The sequence below is a fragment of the Triturus cristatus genome, chromosome 4_2, assembly GCF_964204655.1.
Source record: "Triturus cristatus chromosome 4_2, aTriCri1.1, whole genome shotgun sequence".
NCBI lineage: Eukaryota > Metazoa > Chordata > Amphibia > Caudata > Salamandridae > Triturus > Triturus cristatus.
Window position 1 is genome coordinate 282,217,046 of NC_140586.1, and position 20,955 is coordinate 282,238,000.

The 20,955-nt window shown below is 43.8% G+C and overlaps 1 protein-coding gene across 1 annotated transcript in view; it reads right to left on the reverse strand.

The window, feature by feature from the left end:
* Positions 1–18,205: 18,205 nt before the first annotated feature.
* The window catches only part of MGST3 (microsomal glutathione S-transferase 3), a 46,841-nt gene continuing 44,091 nt past the window's right edge, over positions 18,206–20,955 (reverse strand). The window contains exon 6 of the mRNA XM_085601516.1: positions 18,206–18,483. Within this exon, the coding sequence (XP_085457642.1) occupies positions 18,362–18,483 (122 nt within the window). The 3' untranslated portion in view covers positions 18,206–18,361. The remainder of the gene's footprint in view (positions 18,484–20,955) is intronic.

Here is a 20,955-nt window from a genome sequence, read left to right on the forward strand (position 1 = left end):
TTTGATAAGAAGAGTGACAAAAATAGGTACGTAATCGAAACTAGGCGTAATAAGGAGTAAAAGAAACATGATTGGTTAGGATTATCAGACATAGGTGGATCTATAAGATAATACTTGGCATAGATGCGCGCGCAGCAGTATGACGTGTAATTGACGTGCAACTAGGGGGTGAAGGGGACTTGACATTTAGCTCTACATGTGGAGACGAGAAGTCTGGGGGGTCAAGTCAACCTAATCCCAAATCATATCTACCATCCTATGTTTGGAGAACTATGTTATCCACAAGGAAGGACTCTCGGACAGAATCTATTCTATACTAACTGTGTGTGCGTGTACAAGCGTCTAAGTGTCTATATGAGATGCGAGGGGCAGAAAACTTTCCATGGCAGCAGGGCTATGAATCACTTGCAGGAGGACGGAAAGGCTGAGTCCTTGCTTGTGAGCTAAAGGAAATGTTTACCTAAATCACTAGACAGGAATGCATCGGCTGAAGAGCAAAATAGATAATTCGAAGGTGAAATACAGCTTCTTGGCAGGCATGCGAAAACTGGCCGAGGCAGGCACCGTTAGCTGCACAGGGAGTAGGACAAAGTTCATGGATACAGATGCGAGCTCAAGCTGAAGCTGTCAGAGGCTGAGAGCAGGGAAAGGCGTTGAGGACAGAATCGGGCCTACTTGCCTGACCTGTAAAAATGTAGTAACTTAGCCATATAAAGTCGGTGGCCTTTCATACCTAGGAATCGAATATCCAGCCCATCGATGGCGGATCTGACAGAGAACATGTCGACGGTAGACACACATATGTTTGCGTCTTAGAAACTGGAACTGGAGGGAACATACATGTACTTGTAACATGCATATAGATCCGTTGGGGTCCAAGATAGGGGACATAACTGACCAGGAAAATCCACATTTCCACATTCCCTCCTTGTCCCCTACTTGCCCTTCAAGAGATATCAATCTTCATCATTCCATCGATTTGCTCATGGAGCATCATTTCTTCTTCCTTCTTCTTCCGGTATTTTGAACGAGAACTGTGATATGGAATGCATGATGTGGCACACAGACCACAAATCGCTGGTCCACATTGTAGGCATAAGCAACAACTGAAGAGCATAAGAAGGCCAATACCTAGGAAGGATAGAACTCTCCATCCCCAGGCTGATATCACACTCCAAAACCACCCGGACCAAGTGCCTGGATTTTCGTGTATCTGGCTTACAATCTTATGAAGGCGTGTTATAGCTTTATATACAGATGGCGAATTTTCTGGTATGAATATGCAGCAGCTGGATCCGATGACCCTGCAAGCTCCGCCCCTATCGGCCAGGATGACGTCAAGGACAAGACGATTCTGGAGAACAACAATTCTCATCGCTGATTGTTCCTCTGTCAGATTGCCTAGGGCGGCTATAGTCTCGTTTACTACAGCTTCAAAAGTCTTGGTGAGTCTGCGTATCATCTTACTATTTGATATTGTACCTATATAGGGAAAGATACCTTTATTGAAATCTACATATTTGTCCCATGCCGTCTCAGTATAATCGATAACTGGGAGATCTCTACGCTCTCTTTTATGTACTAAATGAACATTTCGATAATAATCAGGGGGAGCTAGGAAAACAGGTGGCAAAAGGAATGCTATGTAACAGGTACCATCCCAATCTAGAGGCAGACGCATATATGCCGTCTGGCCACATATAAAGTAAGAATGGCGAGAAGCTCTAAATGAAGATTTACCTTGATCACTATATTCTACTATAGTAACGCATTGGCTATGGCCCATATGTATGGAACCAACTTTTCTCACACATAATTCACCCTTAACTGGAAATACAGACATAGTGGGCAGAATTAGTTCAACTTCGGATTTGACATTCAAAATCATAAGATTAGGCGTAAAATTACCTAATTTATACACTTCATTTTCTAAATCAGTTCCTGTTCTACTGGGGTGACCCTCCTTATTAGGGTGACAGACTTTGAATAAAACTATATTCAGATTTCCCCATATCCAATGTTGTTGATAAACGGCTGTGTCTGGGTCTATGGAATTTAATAAACTAAACCATGCTCCACAGGAGCCATTGTGTGTGAATGGATGTGGAAAGAAAGGCAGAACTCCTTTGTTATTCTGATAGGGAGGGAGTCGGCCACACACCCAACAATTGGTGGCATTACTAGTCTGATGGGAATGATGTAACATACTAATGAATGTGTTATTACGCAGCGCAAGTCTATAGGACAACTCATGTGGGGGTAAGTCACTAAAAGAATGTTCATCAGTTATATTGAAAGCACGTTTAGAAACAGGATAATACATATGCAACAATATACTTGCAGTAACTATTAAAAAACTCAAGGAAAACAAAATTAATAAAGTCACAATACAGTGGTTACGCAGTAATTTACAATAAGCATGTCGTTTCACTATGATTCTGGACTCTACATCATTCAGACCTAAGGGATACATGTCGGGACAGATTCAACCGCTTCACCTTGGAGAGGACTTAAACAATCAAATCGTCCGACAGTTTAGATCTGGACCTGAGTTTCTGCTTATAGAGTTCGGTGCTACTGGCCTCAGCCAAAGGTAGCTTTGAGTCAATGGGGGAAGACACACGGGAAGTACTGTTTGTGTCAGGAGGAAGTCCATGAAATTTCTTTATATGGCTGGAATGCACCCATCCTTTTCTTCCTTCGATCTTCACAGCTGTTCTGGTCGTCAGCAGGACCAACTTAGGAAGCCTCCACCTTGGCTCCAGTTGGGTTTTCCGATCAAAATTTCTGATGAGAACATAATCACCGGGAATTACGTCATGAGGTTTCACCTCGGTGTTGTCGGGAAAAGCTGCGACTACCTGTGAACGACAAGATTGTAGTGCAGACATCAAGGAAGCCAGGTAATCTGTCAGCATATTACAGTCAACATCAGTTATTTTACGGGGTATAGGCGTCCCCCACATATTCGGTGGTCTACCAAAGATCACTTCATAAGGGGATAGCCCTGTTCGAGAGTGTGCTACCATTCTCATGTAGAATAGCGCAACTGGTAAGGCTACTATCCAGTCCACACCTTTTTCCTGACATATTTTAGACAATCTGATTTTTAAAAGTTGATTATGTCGTTCCACGAGACCTGCTGCCTCGGGGTGTCGGACACAGTGGAATTTCCACTGATATCCCAACAAAAGTGAGACATGTTTCATTAATTCGGATGCGAAAGGCTGGCCGTTATCTGAATATACAACACGTGGTAAACCGTACCGTGGGAAGAATTCTCGAACTAGCTGCTTGGCAGTAGTCGGGGCAGTGTAATCTGATACGGGATACGCCTCTGTCCAACGGGAGAGAGCGCAGACAACTACGAGAACATATTTGAATCCTCGACAACGTTCCATCTGAATATAATCCATCTGGAGGACTTCAAAAGGATGGTCAGGAGGCTGAAATCCACCCTGCTCTACGGGAACACTCTTTCCTGGATTAAACTGACAACATATCATACAGGTACGAACTTTTTGTTTAGCTGCTGCTCGTAAATGTTTATTGAACCAAATGTGCTGAATGCTGTCTAGCATAGCCTTCTCTCCTAAATGTGCTGGACTGTGAACTGTAGCTATAATGGCTTGAACCATGGAATCAGGGAGAAACCATACAGATTTCTCCTTCGTCATCCATCCTTGATCTGTCTGGATCCCTCCTAGTTCAGTCCACTTCTTTATTTCTTCTGCTGTGGCATGTGTCTGTATGTCAATTACGTCAAGTGCGGGATCCTTAATTGTCATACACTGTGTTGGTGTCTGAACTATTGGCTTTGTCATGTCTAATGTGCGATTCTGAGCAGTCTATTTAGCTGTTTTGTCAGCTAAATCATTGCCTTGAGAAATGGTATCAGTAACCTTCGTGTGTGCTTTACATTTCATAATCGATATAGCAGTGGGTAGATGTATTGCGTCTAACAAAGCATGAATGAGGGGTCCGTGCTGAATGTGGGCACCATGGGAGGTTAAATAACCTCTCTCTCGCCACAGCACGCCGAAGTCGTGTACAACTCCGAATGCATAACGTGAGTCAGTGTATACATTAACTTTCTTATTTGTGGCTTGAATACAGGCTTGTGTTAGAGCAATAAGTTCTGCTGCTTGGGCTGACAAAGTATCTATACAATTTGTCTCAATAACTTCAGTGTCTGTTGTGACTGCATACGCGGCCACTAAGTCTCCTGTACTTGCTCTCATGCACGATCCGTCTACATACAACGTCAGGTCTGGATCTAACAATGGAACGTCTGTCAAGTCTTGTCTAGGTTTCGTCTTTATTTCAATGATTTCAACACAATCATGAGCTAGTGGGTCTGTTCCAATTACAGGTAATAGTGTAGCAGGATTCAATGTATTACACCGTCGGATCTCTATGTGTGGTTGAAACAATGTCAGTTCATAACCGGTAAGTCTTGCTATGGTCAAGTGTTGTGTTTGTGTTCGGTTCACAAGAACCTCTACTGCATGTGGTACTTGTACTGTCAATGGGTGTCCTAATACTATGGCATCGCTTTGTCTGATAGCTAAGGCTGTCGCTGCCACTGATTTCAGGCATGCAGGCAAAGCCTGAGCTACGGGATCTAATGTACTGGAAAAATAAGCACATGGCTTGCGTGATCCTGCTTGATCCTGAGTGAGTACTGACAAGGCAGTACCTTCGCGTTCTGTAACAAAGAGTGTAAAATGTTTGCTATAACATGGTGTTGCTAAAACAGGTGCTTGACATAAAGCTTTCTTTAGGCTTTCAAAAGCTTGTGTATGTTCCTGAGTCCAAGGGAGAACAGTCGATGTGGCTGCCTCCTGTGTGGTTAACTGAATGAGTGGTTTTGCTAGAAATGCGTACTGAGGGATCCACTGCCTACAATATGAAGTGAGGCCTATGAAAGCCCGCACCTCCTTCTGTGTCTGGGGTATTGACATGTTAGCAATTAACTGGATGCGATCTGGTGTAAGCTGCCTTCCCTCCTTGGACAGCGAGTGACCAAGATAAATAACTCGCTGAACACAGAATTGCAGCTTAGAAGGGGACACCTTGTGCCCCTTGTCGGTTAGGAAATGTAAAACTGTCAGAGAAGCCTTTTCACATTCTGGCTCGCTTCTCGCGGTGATCAGCAGATCATCGACATATTGAAGCAGTGCTGTATTGACTGGCATGTGGATACTGTCAAGTTCTCGTTTCAGTGCTTGGCTGTAGATGCTGGGGCTTTCTGTAAATCCTTGGGGAGCGCGTGAGAATTTAAAGCTGCGCCCATTTAAACTGAATCCGAACAAGTATTGGCTTTCCGGATCTATTGGGACGCTGAAAAAGGCATTCTTGAGATCGATTACAGTAAAGAATGTTGCTTCGGAATCAATTGCTGTCAATAATGATGATATATCAGGGACCACAGGAAATTGTGGTACAATACACTTGTTTAGTTCACGCAAATCAATAACCAATCGGTACACTGGTGGGGCAGTAGGATCAGTTCGTTTAAGAATCGGAATTATCGGTGAATTACATACATTGGAGTCTGTTTCTACAACTACTCCCTGGGCAATTAGCTCATCAATGATTTTCAGCAAAGCCACTACAGCATCATGCGGTAACTTGTATTGTCGCATTCGTGGTAGTACCACTCCTGCTTTCAATGTAACTCGATAGGGTGTAATGTTCATGCAGCCAACATCCGTAGGGCCTTGTGCCCATAGATGTACTGGTAAAGTCTGTAGTCGGGGATCCATGTCTCTAGACACATAGTGACCTTTAAAATCACGCAAAAACAACCTTACTCCTTCCGGAGAACAACATATTATGGCTCCTAGTGCTTTCAGAGTTTTAATTCCTAACAGATTTTCTGGGCATGATTTAGTAAGCAATAAATCTGTAGTTCGTGTCAAAGGTCCTATCGTAAGTGGTAGAGGCTGTGATACTTCATTAACAATAGGTTTTCCCGAAAAACCAAGGGAAACATTTTGAGAGCCTGAGAGGGGTGCCCCTGGAACTTCACTACGTTTTATAGTTGTTCGACTTGCCCCTGTATCGAGTAAGAATTTTCTATCTTGACCTAATAATTCACTATGTACATAAGGTCCTTCTTGATCTACAGGAATCTCGATAAGCGGTAAGTCAACTTCCCTCTCTAGGCTTGTTCATGCGTAACGCTGATACTCAGGGTATTCATACTGTGCAATCTGATACATTTGTCGTGTTGTTGTTTGTGTGGCAGTAGCAGGCAACGGTGGTGCAGCTGGCACAAACTGTATGGGTTGCTGTGAGGCTGGCATGGACTGTTGCTGAACTGGCATGGACTGTCCATGCTGCATAGCTCCTTGTTCATTCTGATCTTGTCTAACTAATCGTGGTCTCTCTTTTGCAATACCTGTAGCTATATTACGTTTCAGGACTGGACAATCATGTACATAATGGCCTAGTTGTTTACAGTAATTGCAGGTTCCTTTTACAGGAACTGCAGAATCACCAGAATGTGTCACACCCTTTTTGTGACCATCTGCTGGTACTGTCTGAGAAACTAGCATTTTCATTTTTGTATCCTTCATGCGTCTATGCTCGTGTTCTTGTTCATCCCTAATTCTATTGTGATGATACTGTAACATTTGTAGCATTTGCGACGGAGTGTTACTTTGCCAGGTACTCTCGAATTTCAATATTCTATTCTTCACTGGGGGCAATGCATTTTCCACTAATTTTGTCACAAATAGATGTGGATATGAGTCACTACTTGCTTTTATACCACTATTTATACCAAAACATTTTTCAAATCGAGCATAATAATCGCTTGTGTCTTCATCTTGCTTTTGTTTACAGGCTGTGATTGCACCCCAATCTTCCTTTTTTGTAGTTAATAAACGTGGCAGTACCTGTACTAGTAAACCTGGTAACAGTTTAACTTTATCCCCGAGCCCCGAACCTGCAGTTCGGCTCCTTTCTTCCTCTGCTAATGCTGTCCAGTCTATCTTTTGGTCTCCTACTTCCCACTCTTTTTCTTTCAGTTTTTCATAAATGCCAGCAGGCAAAAGCACCTTTAATATCGTCATAATATCAGGAAAGGTGTACTCTCCCATCAGTAACATGTCTTTAATTTCTCGGTGGAAACCCGCTGGGTCCTTGTCGTGACTAGGTACTACTTTCTTCATTTCTAATAATTCCATTTTTGATATGGGTGTGTAAACAAATACACGGTGAAACTCATTGTCTTCGCCTTTTATTGGGTGCACTTCTCGTAAAGGATTTTGTCTATCCATATAGTACGGCGTTCTTTCTCTGTGGGGCAGCGAGAGAGAATCCAGACTTACAAAAAGGACATATTGTTTACGTGACACTAATATTTCTTTAATTAGCTTGTTACTAGAACCTCTCCATCTGTTTGTGAGTAGTTCCGTTAATATATCAGGTAAAGGACCGGGGTCAGCATGTTGGCACTTATATAATATGAGGAGTTGCTGAATCATATAGATTCCAGCTAAACGTTGTTCATCTGTACTGAGGTTGAGAAACGTGTGTGCTACGGTCTCATCACCGTATTTTTCAGGACTAACAATCCAGTGAACGGCTGATCTGGCTAATTCTTGCTCATCCATGGAATCGAGGAGGTGGTAACCCCTTCGTTCTCGTAGTATCTTATCTGCGGCTTGAAACGAATGTTCAGGAGATTTCAGATTTATTACAGGCGTCGGATACGTTCTGCTATTATTTGGGCATACAGAATGTATTGGATCAGGAAAACATCTAGCATTATCACAGGATCTTCCTCTGCCTACATAGGCTATGGTCTCTGACTGTCTTGCAGAGTTCCCTGATTCGGACACTTCATCTTGCTCAAACTCGTCTGTTCCCAATCTTTCTTCATGAATACGCTCTATTTCTTTACGGATTTTTCGGCACATGGCTATTATACAATTTTGTTTATCGTGTCTCCCTTCCGATATATTCTGACTCCATCTTGTAAGAATAAGCATTGCATTCGGGTCTACCCCCGGACGATCTTGATTTCTGATCATACAGTTTATGAGGAAACGTAACAGTTCCCCCTGTATTTCTACTTTCTGGAATTCCATAGCTCTGTTAATACATCCTGGATCTCGTCCTGTTTGAACAAAATGATATATGTTATCCAGATGCGTAGTCATTCCTGGTAACCTTGCTAAATACTCTGCGGCTCGTCTGATACGTAATGATGCCAGGACCATTTCGTCCTCTTTACCGACCACGGGGTCATATCTACAATTAACAAGGAGTTCCTTAAGCGTACGTTCATTTACGAATTTTGGTGTACGTGAATGTGCTGACTCTTGAAAGACAAGTTTATTTATTCTAGGTGGTGTAAAAGTACTGCTAGCACCTCCCGTGGCCCTATCTGGGGCGTCGGGTGTGAATGGGTTCGTTGAACGTGACACAGCAACTATGGGTGTCGATACCTCTGCAGAGTCGACTGCGGAGACAGATGCGGAAACAGATGTGCTTGCCGACGCTTGTGTCGGAACTTGCTGTTGCACGGGGACAGATACCTGATCCTGACGTTGAACCCCTCCGCCAGACGGTCTATGTGGTGCGGCGTTAGCATACTCGGGAGCTGCGTCATCTAGATATGAGGAAAGAAAAACATCTTCTGCGGTTCTGGGAAGCCCCTTTGGATGTACCTTAATTGGAAATAATGGGGGTGGCAAGTCTTTTGGTATCTCTGGAGCAGCCTTAGGTAATCCTTCGGCTAGTAGGGGATACATACCATTCATAAGAGCATTTCTTTGTCTATTTACTTGTTCTGATTTCACTCGGATACCTTCCTCAATTAATAGATTTTCTTGAACTTTATTTGAACTTTCTTTACTCCTCTCTTCTTGTCTACGTGCTTTTTCTGTTCGTCTATGAGATTCTTTACGCCATAACTCAACAGCGTCTTTCTGTGACTGTCTGACCTTTCTTTTCCATAACTCTTCCTCCACTTTCATGATGCACTCTGCATCCCAGGTTCCCGCTATGGGCCACCTTTGACTTTCCGGTAATCCCTTGGTATAATCTACCCATAGATCAAGAAACAATATGGCATCTAAGCCATGTTTATGGTACATAAAATGCCCTGGAGTGTCCCTAGGAGGAATAGGAACTGCTTCTTCAAGCACCCCTTTTCTGGTAGTAATCTGTCTTAACTTCGAGAAGAGCGGCATATTTACAACTGATCTGATACTTACTCTTGAATTTACTTAATATGAAAAAACACAATAATGAACGGTGAACAATGAACAATCATTCATACCACAATATGCAAGACATTTCTGAATACTTTAAACATTAAACATTAAACATTTTAACGATGATCGACAATGATGACAGTCTGCCTAACTAATCACCACGCTGAATTCTTGACAATAACTGAATACTTCGGAATACTTGATATACTGCTAAACAGTACATATACACTGCTAAACAGTGCAGACCGGATTTGTGTACCCAAATCCGTCTTGACCGGCACAACCTATGTGCGCGTCAACACGCCTCCCCGGCGATGGTACTCACCGAGTAGCTCCTTGAAACGGAAGGCCTCAGAGAATGGACAGGACTCGATGACTGCGGACAGCGGACCCTCTGGACATCGGGATTTCGGAAAACCTGGTGGGCCTCTGTATACCTCGGATCTTGCTCTCTCAGCTAGGCTCTGGTCGGGATACTTCGCACTTCTCACCGCCTCGTCTGGGTTGATCGCAGCCTCAGTCGCCCCCGCTTGACCGGAGGGAGCTTACAGGAAATCCTGCTGGTACGCGTTTATGGTCCGTCCAGCTGTGGCAGGAGACCGGGCCTGCAACGCACCGCCGGCGCGTGAGATGAGAAAGTGTCCCTATTCGGGCGCCATTATGTGGTAAATAAAATACCGGACTGAATTTCATACGGAATCTTAAAATAAAGTAAATAGCTCAAAATAACAAGAGGCAGAATCCGTGGTATAAGAGGTTTTCTAAATGGGCTTTATTCCATTCAAAATGGCCGACTCGAGTCGCGGCCTTCAGGTTCCGTCACCACGAGGGTTCAGGAAGTGAAGTACAATACTTTATTGACAGACATGTATTTTTATAATAAGTGCATTACAATGAAACGAATGTAGAAGGCGTAACATTTGATAAGAAGAGTGACAAAAATAGGTACGTAATCGAAACTAGGCGTAATAAGGAGTAAAAGAAACATGATTGGTTAGGATTATCAGACATAGGTGGATCTATAAGATAATACTTGGCATAGATGCGCGCGCAGCAGTATGACGTGTAATTGACGTGCAACTAGGGGGTGAAGGGGACTTGACATTTAGCTCTACATGTGGAGACGAGAAGTCTGGGGGGTCAAGTCAACCTAATCCCAAATCATATCTACCATCCTATGTTTGGAGAACTATGTTATCCACAAGGAAGGACTCTCGGACAGAATCTATTCTATACTAACTGTGTGTGCGTGTACAAGCGTCTAAGTGTCTATATGAGATGCGAGGGGCAGAAAACTTTCCATGGCAGCAGGGCTATGAATCACTTGCAGGAGGACGGAAAGGCTGAGTCCTTGCTTGTGAGCTAAAGGAAATGTTTACCTAAATCACTAGACAGGAATGCATCGGCTGAAGAGCAAAATAGATAATTCGAAGGTGAAATACAGCTTCTTGGCAGGCATGCGAAAACTGGCCGAGGCAGGCACCGTTAGCTGCACAGGGAGTAGGACAAAGTTCATGGATACAGATGCGAGCTCAAGCTGAAGCTGTCAGAGGCTGAGAGCAGGGAAAGGCGTTGAGGACAGAATCGGGCCTACTTGCCTGACCTGTAAAAATGTAGTAACTTAGCCATATAAAGTCGGTGGCCTTTCATACCTAGGAATCGAATATCCAGCCCATCGATGGCGGATCTGACAGAGAACATGTCGACGGTAGACACACATATGTTTGCGTCTTAGAAACTGGAACTGGAGGGAACATACATGTACTTGTAACATGCATATAGATCCGTTGGGGTCCAAGATAGGGGACATAACTGACCAGGAAAATCCACATTTCCACATTAGTCTTTGGTTTAGTAACTTGAAATGAAGTGTGCAGCGTTCTTTAAATCTATATAACAACATGGGGTGTATGACGGACAGGTTATCCAGAACTCACGTGCCTGGGTCAAACCGTTTCCTCTCCATGTCCCTATGAACCGCACGTCGATGTTGATTCGGTATAAAGACGTCAAACTGCAGCCTGAAGCGCTTAATCCTCACTTTGATGCTTGGGGACATACTGAAAACGCAGTCTCCAATCTCGATTGTTTAAGTGGCCTTAACATTTGCACATTAAATGTCCACGGACCGCAACGGCTTCCATCGCATGGCCGACTGCTTGTTTAAACAAAACCTACGAAATTTTTAGCACTACATACCATAACAATTACTCGTTACAATGAAATCTCTTCCATGATCAGTGTCCTGGAAAACTGCGTATGTTTGATGTGGGCCAATAAACATACATCTCGCACAATAAGCATATTATTTCACCAGAAAGTTCCAAAAGGATTCTTTGATTTCACCCTATTGCAATGCACTGCAGTGCATGTCCTATTTCAGTCATCTGTAAACAATGCTTGTAGGCCAGAAGTACTTAGTTGATGGTTCACGAGTAAACTCCTGCAAAAGGGAAAATTGTGAATTATTATTATTAGAGGAAAATTCTAAAGAGGTGTTTGTTTATTTAAGTCTTTGCCAAAATATCTTGTAGAATTGGCTTCTGCACCTGCTGTTAAATTGTTTGTTTACAAGGAGTCAAACTGAAATGAACGATTATCACTCATTCATAATTCAAACATAATATATACATATAGGTGCCCGTGTTTTACATAAAACAAAGCTGCGCTCGTATTGGGACACTGCACGCACACAAGGTTCTGGTGTGCCGCGGTCCTTAAGTGGTGTGGGAGCAGCATTCCTGCTTGTTTATTTATTTAAATGGAGCAGACAGGCCTCAGCATCCCTGAAGCCACCGGCACTTCCACGAGGACTTCAATCACAGCAAATCCCCCACATGTGCCACGAAGGAGAAACCCCTGCCCCGAGCAGCCACAGAGCCCCAAACAATGGGCGGCCCATGCAGCAGGAAACCGTGCGAGCTTAGGGTGGGCGCCTGCGGGCACTGCTGGCTGGGCACTCTGCAGGGTCTCAACGAGCGCAGGCCTTCCGGGTCAAAGAATGAAAATACATGCAGTGCAGTGGCGGCCAAAGTGCGTTCGCGGCCTCACAACAATGTACACAAACAATAGATCAAGGTCCGATTTGAAATAAGTCTTGAAGTAAACAGTAGAGTCTGCCATGAAGCTGACAAGGAGAGAGGGGAGGGGGTAGTGAGAGCAGAGAGCAAGGGGGTGGAGGAGCATGATTCACGTGCTGTGAGGCTTAATGAGCCTTGACAGAAAGTCAGATGGCGGCTGCGCGCGTAACTGCAAGCTTGAGGCCAGCAAAAGCGTGTGGTAGGACTTAAAATCCCACTTACTAAATATCTCGCAGGACAGCGCATGCGCTGGCTCAGGCGAGTCCTAAAAAATGTAATGGGAATAAAGTTCATTTATTACCTTTTTTTTTTCTTTCAAACCCCCTTCCTTTGCAGTGTGTCAGGGTGGGAAGGGGAAGGGTGTCAGCAGAAAGCAGTGGTAAGCAGGGCACTTCGGTTTAAAGTGCCCATGACTTTTTGGTTGGCCATCTTGCGCCGGCCTGCCAAACATGCACAGTTGAAAGCTCTATGACCCACCTGTCTTAAGACAGCTGGGTTACAGACAGCATAGGGCTCCAGTGCCCTCGGGAGCAGCAAGAGAGGCCGCTCCCTCCAATCCTGGAGTTGCTCTCATGCACCATGATGCACCTGCCCACCCGGAGATAAGACCAGAGTAAGGACGACGTAGCACCAGAAAGAAGGTAAGTTGAATTATTCATTTATTTTTGTTTCCGCTGCCCCACCACCATCCTTACATGCCAGCAGTGGCAGCTCGCAGAGGGCGTGCTTCGAGGCGGTAGAGGGGCATAGTGGGGGGTAGTGGAGTCGGACATACGATGGCCTGGAGTAAAGTAAGTAAATAACTAACTAAAACTATTTATCTTGCGCTCGCTGCATCACAGAGTTGGCGATGCAGCGAGCGCAAGGTAAATAGTTTATTTACTTTACTCCTTGTTGTCGTATATCCAACTCTACTACCCCCCCACCCTGCCCCTCCCCGTATCACTCCCTCTGCAAGCTGCCACTGCATGCCAGCCACCACTGTTCGAAGTGTTACTTCGAATGGAAAGATTACAAATTTAAACAGAGATGACGTCAATAAATAGGAATATATATATATTTTTTTTTTATAACTTTATTGAAATCAGGGTATGACAATCAAGAAAATTACCATACGTAGATGACAACAGCATGCAATTAGATTTTGCATTGGGGTTGTACCAAAATTTTGATGCAACCCAGATCACAAAATCTGAGCCTCAACGTATACATTCATTGTTTTTAAAGCCTGCAACAATGAAATTGGCAACAAGGAGAACTGGAACAGTAAATCTGTTCTGCTTTATTGATTGCAATGTCTGTATTTTAAAGCATCTTATGGGGTTGACGCACCGGGTGCATAGATCTGTGTCCGCCAGCTAAATCTTAGGGAATAATGGTAAGATAACTCTGAAGGATAATATTCTTTACAGAGATCTGGGTTTTGCCTAGACCTTTTTTTTTTTTAATCAAAGTAGCATAGAGGGCTAACATGTCTCCTGCAAAGCATATTATGTAACACGCAAGTGAAAGATTTTTATTTTATGTCGATGGGTGAGTGGGCGACTGCTTTAAAGACAGAGATCCTTTTGTTACTTGCAGTTCATAAACTGTAATTGGTCTAATATAGCACACTGAGGTATGAAGGATATGTGGCTCCTACACCATGTAACCCTCACTGTCTTGTGTAGCATATCCTGTATATAGATGTACACACAATTTACTGTCAATGTATGATCTGAAAGTGTGATGTAAAGCGCTCTGACACCCTGCATTGGGATGAGTAGTGCTAAAGAGCTATAAAAAAATAAAATAGTGGCATTTAATTTATTTGCGTAAATACTGCCATGACCAACATCTGACATTCTTACAATGTAGGCATATATTTTATATACAGGAAGTGAAAAAAGTCAAATGCATTTCTTTAAGTACCAGTGAAGCATCTAGGTGTGAGGCAGCCAGGATACTCCAAGAGGCCAAATGGCCCCTTACCTCCTTTGGTTATGGGCGAAGCTGGAATCTGATAAGCCCCTTCACCGCCAGCAAGTTGTTGCTCAGAACAAAAGTAGACAAAATGCAGGTACTGCTGAAAGTGTCCAATGTCAAAGTGTTACATTGATACGAGTTCAGCATATTTCTGTGAATTCTGGGAGAAGTAGGAAAGAAGCAGGACGCCAATGAAAATGGCCAGCTTTGCAGCAGGGTAGACAGCTTCTACCTTCTGAAAATAGTGGTTAGACTGAGTCTACTCACATCTACCCTCAACTCGAGCCCTAGTAATCCCCAAAATAAAGAGTAAGAGGAAGCCAAACTGGGCAAAATACAAGCCGCGTGGAAAATAATGCAGAGGGAGAGGTCCAGAAAGGGAAACTCACAAGGACGTAGTGTCATCCGCCTGAGGGTCCACACACTGGGATAACAACTGATCCCATTTTTAAGCTATTTGGCAGCATCCTATGAAGAGCCATCGCTTCAGCCCGTGCCCACAAGCCTACGGCACTCCAAGTTGCACGACCGAGGGCTGTCGCAATTTTTCATTTTAGTGAGATAGCCCGCTTTGCGAGCACTAGGGCCGGGTCCATCTAACAGATGGCCATCTTTGGTCTCTTTGTACACTTGTAAATCGCCAGAGCTGTTTCTTCCCACAAGTCTGACCGCCACAGGCCAGTGATGTCCTTTATCTTCTGTGTGACCAATAAGCACGGCTTTATAATCCTAGTGACGATTATTCATAACAGTGAACACTAAAATACTGTGGGCCAGATAACTAGCACAAAGGTTAACAATCTAGGTATTCTGCCATTTTGGCTACCTTACTGCATCACATGGCCACAATTCTTATTTTTTCCACGGTTCAAATGCCATTTTTTAACACAGATTTCTTGCTAAAGTGCACCTTTTATTTCTTTAGGTCGAGCCTACCAGACAGCTCAAGCTGTGTCGTTGCTAAAGCCCCATTACGGGTTTACCAAGAACTTACAGGCAGCATTTAATTTGTAAAAGAAGAAGCATAATGGACCAAAGTTATACTCAGAAGCCCGCGGCTGCTGCTACTGAAAGTCAGTGGGCCAAATGCCAAGGCTGCATAGCATTGATTCCACTACATGCAGGGTGCAAGTCGTGGGTACACGTGGGTAGACCACGTCTACCCACTATTTTCATAGGTTAAACGCGGTGCGCCTGGCCAAGAAGCTGGGCCCCACTGAAATATGCTAACTTGTCCCAGTGTAGTTTTCAAACACCGTGACATGTTTAGTAGTGTCTGCAAGTTGTCTGATTTCCATTCCCAGCTGCAAAGTGCAGGTAGTGAGGAGGCCGTTTTATTTTCACCTCCAGCTGGGACAAAGATAAAGGCTGAAGTTAAGGGGCCATCAGGCCTCCTTTTGTTCCAATAGATTCTGGCTGGGCGCGGTCTGGAGCCTCATACTTCGATGCAAACTGCAACAGAAGGGAAACACAGGCACACTGCTTGTTATAACTTCACAAGTAATGGAGAGGCATGGTTTTGACTTTGTTCAGTTCTTGTATACAAGATATGCATGCTCTGCCAGAATGTCAGATGTGTTGGTCTGCCCCAGTATTTACACAAATAAAAATGTTAATACAACCATTTTATTTCTTTTTTAGCACTCCTCCTCCTAATGCAGGGTGTCAGAGCTCTTTATTAACATACACATTATACATGGACAATAAATCATGTAACTTTGTAAATCAATGTACAAGATGTGTTATGTAAGACAGTGAGGTTTACAAGGTGTATGAGTCACATGTCCTTCGTAGCTCACTGTGCTACACTATCAAGGATTACAAATTATGAACTGCAAGTAATCAAAGGATTTGTGTGTTAAAAGCTCAAACCCACTTACCTAGCTACAAAAAAAAAACTGCTATCTGCATGGTACATGATTTGCAGGAGACTCATTAACATTCTATACTACTTTGATTCAAATCTGGGACTAGACAAATACACAGATCTCTACAGCAAGTGTTGACCATCAGAGTTCTCACCGTTATTTTAATTCTCTGAGATTTACTGGGCGCACACAGATCTCTGCAGCAGGTGCCTTAAACCATAATTGATGAAAATGCAGACCTTGCAACCAATTAAGCAGAACAGATCTACTGCCATAATTCTCTGTGTTGCTAATTTCTTTGTAGCAGTTTAAATAAATACAAAACGTACTAGTTGAGGCCCAGATGTTGCATCTGGTTTGTGCCACATTTTTGGCACAACCCGAAGCAAAATATAATTTGTTAAATCAGGTAATGTAGACCTGTAAGACTCATGGTAGACCTGTAAAACGTGAGGTCTTAATAGCAGAGGTCACTTCCTGCAAGGTCTCGCACTGTGATGTCACATGCCATTATGTCACTTACATACTGCCCAAGTTAACTAGTCCCCCCACTTCTCTTTTTTGGGCCTTGTGCCCTGACCACATGCCTCTTTAATCCACTTCCAGACACTTGCTGTACCCATCTCACTCTCGCCGGTTTCTGTTTTCTCCTTTTGTTACATTTTATCCGGCTTTCTCTTCCTCATTCTTTCCCACTTGTCTAGTTCTCTCTCTTGACCGGGCTCAGTCGAATATAAAAAATAAATAAGTGTCGCCCCTTCCCTGCCAAAATGTGTGGGTGGGTCCCACCAGCAATCACCGGCTCAATTTAAGAACTGCTTACAGACTCTTGCATCCTGCACGTTGGTCACCATTTGTTGAACTGTTCACTCATTTGCAGCTTCATATTAGACAGCTTACCTTGTCCCAGATTGCTCATAAGGCATTTGACCCTCCCCTAGAGCATAGCCATTTTACCATCTCTGTGACTGGCTGGCTTCTATCCTTTCACTTACTTTTGGGGAACTTTATCTCTTTGCTTAACCACTCTACGAGTGCCTATGTTTTCCAGCACTCCCTTGTGTGCTTATGCCCCTACCAAATCCCACATTCCATTGCCATCTCCCACATGTTGCAAATTCTCTCATGTGCTTCTTCCCCTTCCAAACTCGTGCCTCCCTCAAGCTCCGCGTTGCTTTTGCGCTGCTCTCCTCGCTCCCACTGTTGCTCTCCCTCAGGGGCAGCTTTACCATTCCTACACCCTTTCCCTTACCCCACCAACTCGTCTGTTGCCCGCACGATCACTCTCGAGGGCATGCTTTTCATGCATGGAGAGGTGTTATTGGATATTCACATGCTGCCTGAGCCACATGCATTCCTCATCCCACCTACTTTGCAGAATAAAAGGACTGGATCATTCGTTTATCGCGATATATACATCTCCCCAGTCATTTTGCATAATGATGTATGGATGCGCACAGAAATTACACAACCACACTCCTAGAAAGTGACGCAGCCGCTGCAGGGTTTACTTATTTTTTACTGTTGCCCATATTGTACAGTTGCCCATACTGTACAACCTCTTGCCAATGCTCTACAGCAGTGCCAAAAGGCATTTCCAAAGTCAATAGGTCCCAAAAGCGAGAATTATTGGCTTTGCCAGTGCCTTTTTAAACAAAACCACAAAAAAAAAAAAGTACCATGCTAAAGGTAACTGGCAAGAAATATGCAGAGTAACTGAATGTTTACTGTTCTCTTTCAAAAATAAAATGGAGTTTTCGTTGAGGTCCTGGTGGAAACACAAAAATGGGTTCAACTGGGCAGGAGCTGGGTGGGAAAAATAGTCCGTAACGGTGGGAGAGATCTAACAGTCAGAATAAGCCACAAACAGACAGTGTGACATTCCAAGCACATTGTTGGAGAATACAACACCCGAAAAAACCCATTGTTAAACCGATTTTGTGCAGTTTGCTGCTCAGGAGAGCTCTCTACCTCTCATTTTATACCATGCGTTTCCCCTATGGCTCCCAGGAAGCCAATTTTCTCACCGCTACACCTTTTAAAATCAAACACCGTGTAATCAATCATGTACAAGTATTTTATTTAGAAAGAAGTCAAATACAAAGTGCTTTAATATGGACATGTAAAGGCAGACATCCCAGTAGAAGGGGATGGAATGGATGTGTCGCAACCACCGAAATGGCTCCTTGTGTTCTTGAATGCCAAGTCAAGCAGCTCAGCACCAGGACTTGGGGTGGTAGGCCCACCCGAGATGCCTGAAGGCGAAGCACAGTGTGGTGCCAGCCAAGCCAAGGAGAGCAAAGGATCCCAGGGCACCTCGCCGCCTCTTGTCAGGATCTGCAAAAAGAGACCAGCAAAAGTGAATGAGAGGTGAGCACTGCGATTATTGCCATATGTGGAGATCTGGCAGGTACACAAAAGTCGAAATATACAAAACACTAGGCAAAGTAATTAGGAGCCATTAGGTAAGATTAGATGGTTGAATACTGGAAATATTGTATTATACCTGGTTAATGTTAAAGGGCATCTGGTTTCAAATAGAGCTGCATTGCGAATAAAGTACTTCAGATAACTAGAACAAGCTTACAATGTTCAGGGATGGAGAAAACTGGAGTGGTGTTTGAAACAGCAGCTGTACTAAAGCCTTGGTGCAGTTGCAGCTGCAGACTCCTTTTAGCAGCCACAACAGCTAAGGCAGCAAGGAACCTTAATAAGATGTCAGAATGCTAAACTCTATACATATGCCTTTTACTCTTATGAAAGGGCTGATTGCATTTCAACCGGCTTATAGCTGAATGTATGTAGTCATGTAGTCTTTTTCCCCCCGCAGGGAATCACAACGCGGTTGTTACAACGACTGCGTTGTGATTCCGCATACCATTACTCCGCAAGTCGGAACAACGACTTGCGGAGGGGGGGCGCTGGATGTTGGAATAGTATAATTTACTATTCCAACTCCAGTCTGAGCAGACACTAGGCAAGGTGTTGGATTTTAAATCCAACACCTTCCCCTCCCCACTCACCCCCTCCCCCTCCTCCGCAATTTCTTGTTCCGACTTGCGGAGTAAAGGTATGCGGAATCACAACGCAGTCGTTGTAACGGCCACGTTGCGATTCCCTGCAGGGAAAATGTTTCATGCTAAATGTTGTTTACCCTTATAGCTTAATTCATGAACGCATTCCAGTACAAAGCAATGCATCATTTGTAGACTATGCAATGTATCCAACCAGAATGCTTTCTATTACTTGTATTAACATCATACACTCCAGCAGTCCACAAACCCCTACAAATGTTAAATACTCCTTCTAGTAAGCAGGTCCATGAGCTGGCAAAGCCACCTAAAGACACAATTGTCTCCACACTTAGGCAACCTAGCAAAGATAAGGGAAAACCAGAGACAGAGAAACTCAAGACTCTATGGACTACCACAAGATGGCAATAAAGACGACACTGGGATATTTGTATACAAGGTCTTAATTGAGTTTGTGAACCTAGATGTGAAATGTTTGACTTCCAAAGCACACAATTTGGGACCAAAGTGTCCCCAAACATTTAATACAAAACCACAAGTTTGCAATGTGGACCATCACCCAATTTATACAAAACAGGCTGAATTTAAATGTGGTGCAAAGAGAAAGCTCCCCAGGATAGGGCTCATAGGAAACTGAAGAGGTCACAATGTGATGCTGAGGTCCATCACCTGAAGAAAGAAGCTCCTTGAGTTATGACCCATTATGAAAGCAGTCACAAAACTAAAGGGTTTGTTAGTTATATATGCATCAAAAATAGAAGGTGTCAATGAAACATAAAACATGACAAATTGAACATACCAAGTTAGATTTGAGATTTTCCACTGCTTAAGTTGTAAACTACCCCTACCTCAAAAAGAAAAAAGAAAAAAAAAAAAAGGAGGATTGACCTGCAAAGGGTCAGACGACAGTGATTCTTGGATAATAGAACCACAGAGGAAACAGTGTGAAATGAAAGAATTACTATGAATCAACTTCTGGAATGTTCTTAATTGACATTGATCACTGTTATGCAGTACAACACCTAAGAATATAAAAAACTCATGCCCTGTAATTTTCTTTTTTTGATAACCAATTCTTATTGATTTTAGCTGCAACAAAGAAAACAGCACCATACAAAAAAAGGCACGACCAAGGCACAAACATATCACATTGGCATAAAAGATAGATGAACATAGAAGACTAATTTGGAATGCTACACTATCTAGATTGGGAGTGGATATGCCGATATCTGCCCTATCACCCCAACCCACTTGCCCCACATTCGACGAAATTTCGTAGGACAACCCCATGCCACATAAAGAGGCCTTTCCTGCGCGGCACACCAGTCTACTACTCTGCACCAGCGCGCCAATGTAGGTGCAGTAGAGTTCAGCCAGTGAGCTGCAATGTTCCTCTTGGCTACTGCTAGTGCTGTATTAAGGAAGAGCTTCTCAGCCTTGTTGCCATCCAGCCCCTCGGTGATGCCCAGGAGATTGTGTGTAGGGTCAAGAGGAACCTCCCAGCCCAAGATCTCTGTGAGCTCCCCCGTTACGGATTTCCAATAATCCTGTATCAAGCCATACCATATGATAGAAGTCTGCCTGGTAGTGAAGACAGCGGGGGCAGAGGGAATCAGGGTGAAGCCCTGCGCGGTGAAGACGCAGTGTGAGATAGGCAGCATGTACGAAGTATATTTGGACTAGCCGAAGCCTTGCCGAGACCGCAATTATTTTAGGAGTCATCAGGGCGTCTCTCCAGTCGGCGTCTTCCAGGGTCCCGAGCCAACTCTCCCACTTG